General features: G+C 53.8%; 2 protein-coding genes across 3 annotated transcripts in view; both read right to left on the bottom strand.

The window, feature by feature from the left end:
* Nucleotides 1–752: 752 nt before the first annotated feature.
* LOC104408214 (gastricsin-like) lies at nt 753–3,802 on the bottom strand. 2 transcript variants are annotated; one of them, XM_010017744.1, is made up of 9 exons: nt 3,747–3,802; nt 3,507–3,657; nt 2,911–3,028; nt 2,562–2,680; nt 1,913–2,112; nt 1,630–1,752; nt 1,405–1,549; nt 1,177–1,275; nt 753–905 (listed from the first exon to the last, which is right to left on the bottom strand). In XM_010017744.1, exons 1-9 carry the CDS (start codon nt 3,800–3,802, stop codon nt 753–755), a joined length of 1,164 nt encoding a protein of 387 aa, XP_010016046.1. The 2 variants fall into 2 exon arrangements, with proteins under 2 accessions (XP_010016046.1, XP_010016047.1); XM_010017745.1 differs by having other exon boundaries at nt 1,630–1,737.
* Nucleotides 3,803–5,554: 1,752 nt separating this feature from the next.
* Nucleotides 5,555–6,228, bottom strand: part of LOC104408215 (gastricsin-like) — a 3,510-nt gene continuing 2,836 nt past the window's right edge. Inside the window, exons 7-9 of the mRNA XM_010017746.1 lie at nt 6,156–6,228; nt 5,843–5,941; nt 5,555–5,707 (exon numbers count right to left, since the gene is read on the bottom strand). The exon at nt 6,156–6,228 is cut by the window's right edge and continues 60 nt beyond it. Of these exons, the coding sequence (XP_010016048.1) occupies nt 5,555–5,707; nt 5,843–5,941; nt 6,156–6,228 (325 nt within the window). The remainder of the gene's footprint in view (nt 5,708–5,842; nt 5,942–6,155) is intronic.

Here is a 6,228-nt window from a genome sequence, read left to right as displayed (position 1 = left end):
TTTGGTGATGCATCTCCCATGCCAGACCTTGAGGACCAGCTTCTTGGGTCTGGCCCAACCTGACACTGCGTCCAGCAGCTCCTCTTGGGGGGGATCCAGACACCCCAAGCTTTGGTCACATTCAGTCCTAGACATGCCACTCCTTCCTTCTCATTGCCCATCCTTTGCAGCCGCAGCGATGAAGAGAGCTACCCCTCAATAACAAAACCAGGGCGTTTTCCTCAGCCCGGCTCTTCCCAATCCCTAATTTATTTGCAAATATGTGTGGGCAATTGCCCCAAACCTAATGACTCGGGAGCTGTTCACACGCAGTTCCTTGTCTCTGCACATCCTGCTCTGAACTGGTTCCTGAAGCCTCCAGCGACCGTGTTGGCTCAGCCCTGGGGTCCCCAAGCTGTGGCTCAGCATATGGTGCAGCCTGAATCTCTTCCAGTCATCCTGCTTTCCCAGCCAGTCCCTTGAGGGACCTGGTTCCCAACCAAAAAGGTGATCCCAAACTGGTCATTGCTGCATATTCAAAGGCTCCTTTCACATCTGGAAGCCCAGGCAGTGCCTGGAAACAGCAAGCATCATCTCAGACTTTGTTTTACTAAGAGCTATGCCAGATCCTGCTCAGCTGAGACACAAGGCAGTTACATTTGCAGCTCTTTATTCAGTACAGGAGATTTGGAGACTACTCATCACCACACGCGGGTCCAAGGGAGGACAAGGTGTTGCAGGGGCAAATAGCCCCCAGGTGATGCTCAGCATCCCTAAGCTGACAGGGCAAAGCCAACCCTGTTGTTGCCCATGTCAAAGATGGAGTAATACTGCCGGAGGAAGAGGTTGCCAAGGATCCAGAGTGGCTGCCCACTGTCAGAGGGAACGTACGTGCTCTCAACCCCAACAGTGCAGAAACCATCATTCTGTAGGGGGGAAAAGGAGCAAATTTCAGTACTAGTGAGGTCTGGGGCGGGGGGTGATGCTGCCCAGGCCTTCGTGGCTGCTTTGGCTGGGATTAAACCCTCCTTACAGTCACGTACAGGGATACAAAAGCACTGTGAAACCGGGTGCTGGGAAATACAGGACTCGGGCTGCTGGGTGCCTCTGCCTTTGACAATAAACTCTGACTTTCTCCTGGGCAGAACTGCCCCATGATGGCAAACACATATTGGGAATGATATGAATCACACATACGTTTAAGACATAGACAGAGGGAGGCAGCGGTAACTGGGATCCACTGATGGCAAAGTAGAGGGTGGGCAGGCTCGGGACATCGCTGCAGTTGACAACGAACTGCAAAAGAAGCAAAGAGGGGCAGAGATGCTGGGAGCCCTCCACAGCTCAGCATTGCCAACAAAAGCTTCCTCATCCCATGGCATTCATCAGCCCCTCAGGAAGGTGAATGGCATCTTTCCCACATACCCCATAGTTGCTCGCCTCCGCACCCAGTGCCTGCAGGAATGCTGACAGGAATTGTCCTGGCACGGTCAGCAGAAACGTCCCTGTGTCCACAATGCCGTGACAGCCTTGGCTGCACCAGCCGGTGGCTGACAGCCCGATGGAGAACCTGGAGAGAGCAGCAGCAAAGGCATCAGAAAAGGCTCCCCTTACTCCAAGACCCACTCTGAGCCATGGTACAGCACTTACTCCTCAATATCGATCTTCCAGTACGGTTTCTGGACCACAGGAGCCCATAAAACCTCCCCGGAGTACAGCTGGGGGTCAACCCCTCCGAGTATGACTTCCCCACCATAACTATAGGTTGGGTTGCTGGAAAGACACAAAATTAACCCCAAAGTTCAGGCAGGATGCTCAGGAGAAAGCTGTGTAGCGCAAAGGAGGGGGAAACATGTGGATGGAGAGGGAATAGGGAAAGGACAGATCCAGGCTGTGCCTATGGAAGAGAGAGACCTGTGGTCAGAGGTCTCACCGTGAGTAGTAGAAGCTGAAGATGGGCTCAGTGAGCTGGCTCTGCTGCAGCATGTTCTGCATCAGCGTGTTGTAACCTGGGATGCCAACACCTGAGTAAGCCATGCCCAAAATCCCATCAAAGTCCTGGTAGTAAAAGGGTCTGGTGGGTTCATCCAGGCTCAGGCCAAACTCCTGGTTACTGATGACAATGTCCTGGATCTAAAGGGAGAGGAAAGATGCTGGGAGATGCCTCATAGTCTTTGTCCCATCACCCTTATTATTCTGTAAAAATACCCCCCAAAATTGTTTGACTTGGTTAAATTAGTTTAAAATCACATTTTCACTCATGCAGGTCTCATTTCTTATGTCCTGTAATGACAAAGCTCAGCCATTGGTGTAAAACGCAAACACCTATGGCCAAAGATATCCATTAACTCCAAGCAGTGACGAAAAGCCCAGTGGCTCAGGCTGAGCTGGTTTGTAGATCCCAGTCTCTGAGTAAATTTATGCCAAAAAATGAGAGATTCAGGCACTAATATTCACTAATATTCAGGCATCAAACCAAGAAGTTCGGTACTTTCAGCTGCCCCCTACATTTTTTAACCAAATGAGATGGGTCACAACCGCAGCCACGTCTTACCCGGGATGCACACGTACAAGTCACTTACTGTCACAGTGTCATACCCCAACACCACCGACAGGTCACCAAACCCATAGCTCAGGGTGTAGGTCTCGTTGATGCCCGAGAAGGTGGTTGACAGGCTGCTGTTGAACCTGGCATGATCCACTGCATGGAGAGAAGCCCCCACGTCACATCCTGCCCTCAGACCAGCATCCCAGTCCCCAGCAAGGGCTTCATTGAGAAAGGGCCATCCAAATCCAGCCCCACCAGTGGTACTGGGCAGAGAACAAACCCCAAACCCCATCGGCTCTCACTGAATTCCCCGTCATAGCTCCAGTCCACTACATGCAGGGGATGCCTGGCCCTGGCACTGCTGTATCCCAAAAGACACTCACCACAGGCTGGGGTCTGGCAGTAGGTGGAGGGCACCCAAAGGTTGGCAGAGCCGGTGTCAAAAAGCACCAGGAAATGCTGCGGAGGGGTCCCGATGCTGATCTCCCCGAAGTAGTAGGTCTGTGAACAAGAGAGTTTGTGGATTTCTGTTGCTGCCTGGTCTTTTGAATGAGAGTTTTCAGCTCTCTGCCTTCTGCTAGCTGAGAAACCCAAACTGCTCCGAGTCTGGAAGGGTTCATGGTCCTTGAGTGCATCCGGGGCAGCTGAAGCACAGAAAGAGGCAGTGATTTGCCTGCAATACAAAGACTGCAGCAAGGCTGGGAGTAGCAGATCTTCTATGACCATCAAGATCTGCTTCTTCTGAGAAGGGAAACCAATTCAGGATGAGATGGGCTGCCTCCTGCTTGTGTCCCGACATCACCCAGCCTTCAGAGCCAGGCTACAGAGACAGCAGAACTCCTGCCTACACCCAGCGCAACCCCTCGACTCAGGAGGGAGCTGAGCTGGATCTTCCTGCAGCAGCCGGGAAAGGAGGAGGACATTCCCGAACACCAGCGCCATGTGGCTCAGAGGGGGAAGGAGAAGCTTCAATACTCACATCCAGGTAGTTCGCTAGCGGTTCATAAGCCACAGCGTTACTGAGCTGGTATTTCCTACCAGGGTCCCCTCTGAGATCCTTCAGGAAACCCTCCGGCACCCCCTTGTCCCTCATCACCTCCTGAATGGACCTGCCTTTCCTCAGGGGGATCCTGTGCGGGATGGAGATGACAGCGAGATGCTGAGTGGATCCATCCACATGAGACCAGACCCTGCACCCTGGCACCCACCCTGGGCTCACCTCACCGTCCCCTGCCCAAGCTGGAGGCAGAGCAGCGCCAGCACCAGCCACCTCATGGCCCTGGGTGCCAGTGGCTCCATGGCAGCTCCTGCACCACCTCGGCCAGGACAGGGTGTATATAACCAGGAGCCGTGCCCAGTCCCTGCTCGAGACACCCCTTTCCCCTATCGCTGTACCCACCCACACCAGTGCTCGCAGTGTTTGTCACTGCAGCCGCCCTCATTTCCCTTCTTTACCCAGCTATTCAGTCACTAATCGTCCAGTGCCTCTGATATCGAGATCAAATATGTGACATCTGATAAAAAGCAAAATTACTCTGTTATCAAGAAGTTAAAGTATTTTCTCTTGCCTTCAAGCACCAGCTTGTTCGTTCCAGAAAACAAAGGCAAAACACACCCTTTGTGGTAAGTGGAAATTCATGATGCTGGTGTTCCGGGTAGGCAGGAGCCGCCCCGCTGCCCTGCGATGCAGGGCTCCTGCAGACTCCCCAGTCCCTGCTAGCAGCAGGGATGGACCCCAGGAGAGCCACGCTGCTTCCATCCACACTTTGGGGTCGGACCAGTGCTTCGAGCCTGCAGCAGCTCAGGAAACCCCCCTGCACCCCTTCCTCCTCCATCGCATCCTAATAGATCTGCCTTTGCTTGGATGGATCCTGCAGGGAGCAAAGGGAAGAGCAAAGACCACCAGGAACATAGTCAACCTTCTTCTGTACCTTCGTGCCACTGCTGTTGCCAGAGCAGCTTCAGCTCAGAACCCCCCAGCTTCAGAGGGAGAAACTCCCACATCCCAGATCCACACATCCCATCCCTGTCTTTCCATGCTCAGGCTGTGTCAATATTTTGACACAAAGCACGGAGGAGTTTATGTCCTTTCTCTGGTGAAATGACAGAGCTATTAATACATCTGATAATGAGCTCCAGCGGTAAAGAGCTTCCCAGAAAGGAGGCTGGATCCCAGGAAAGACTGGTGTTACTCGAGCCCTCCCTGGCCAAGGTGCTCCCCGTCCCCTTCAGCCACAGACCATTCCTGATACTCTGGCTATTGCTTTACCTGAATAGCCCCACTTAGGGTTTAGGGGTCATTGGATGTCATGGCGAACCTAAACTGGTCTCATATTCCCACTTTGCCTTAATCACAGGACCTTACCCAGCTACAAGGAAGATCAGTGCCTGCCCACACGCACCTCTGACGAGGTTTCCCCAATGCCAGCAAGAGGGATGGAGGTGGGGACCCACCAGACAGGACAGCATCACCAAGGTCACCACAAACAGCAGGCAAAGCAACGTCCACCGCCACCAGCTTAGTCTGTATTTGCCTGGGCAGGAGCTGGGGAGCATCAGCCTCGCTGCAGCAAGCAGTGGCTGGAGGAGGATGAAGGTTAGGGACCTCCATGGCCTTTCCAGACACACACCAGTGCCCAGTAGCACAAAGCAGAACTGGCTTTATAAGGAATCCCCATCCCCGGGGCTATGGTTGGTGTCTGAGACCAACCCCACTGATGTTTTGGTGCCCTGATCCGCTGCAGTGGTGCTTCTCACCTGCAAAGCGAAGCCCTGCAGGAATCAGGCTCAGGACTCTAATTCTGGGCTTGCCCCTCATTGAGTACAAGGACAAAAGCGGGAGATGATTGGGGATGTTGAGGTTTATTTGTAACAGGAGACTGTGGGAACACAGAAATCCAAGAGGGACAGGGAGCTGTGCGGGCACAGAAAGGAGCGCCAAGGTCCATAGGAACCCCGCAGTGCTCTGGGAATGCTGGCTGAGGTGTGTTGGCCGGGAATGGGGTTGGATTTTGCAGCTCTGCTCCTCTACAGCGATGGGGCAAAGCCGATGAGGTTTTTCTCCATGTCGAAGACGGTGTAATACTCCTTGAGGAAGACATCCCCCAGGATCCAGAGTGGCTGCCCGTTCTGGGAAGGCACGTAGGTGACCTCGACCCCCACAGTGCAGTAGCCGTTGTCCTGTAAGAGAGGAATAACTGGAGTTAGGGCCTCAGACAAGCAGCAGGACCCTGCTGGGTGGGATGCAGGGAAGCACCAGCTCCTGTCCTGGCCCTTACGGACTCGGCAGGATGGAGCTGCTACGCTAATACATACGTTCAAGATGTAGGCAGAGGGGTTCAGTGGGAGCTGAGCTCCGTTGATGACAAAGGTGATTGTGGGCATGTTCTGGACCTCATTGCAGTCAACTGCATACTGCAGAGAGAGGGTGAAGAGGAGGTTACGGCCAGGACAGCACCCACTGTCAGAGATGCCCCCATATGTGGGGGTAACACTTTATCCCTTGGCAGTGCCATGTTGCCTCATCCTTCCCTGACATACCCACAGTACCATGCTCTGTAGATGCCACATGAGTTTTGGGGGCCCACAGCTCCACAATCCCCCCCCAAAGCATCCCCTGTGTGCTCACCCCGTAGCTGGTGAGCTGGGCACCCAGGGCCTGGAGGAAGCTCTCCATGTACTCCTCGGGCACCGTCAGCAGG

Source organism: Nestor notabilis, unplaced genomic scaffold (genome assembly GCF_000696875.1).
Source record: "Nestor notabilis isolate BGI_N333 unplaced genomic scaffold, ASM69687v1 scaffold13797, whole genome shotgun sequence".
NCBI classification, from domain to species: Eukaryota; Metazoa; Chordata; class Aves; order Psittaciformes; family Psittacidae; genus Nestor; species Nestor notabilis.
Note: the sequence above shows the minus strand (reverse complement) of the source record. Positions and strands in the feature narration are given on the sequence as shown.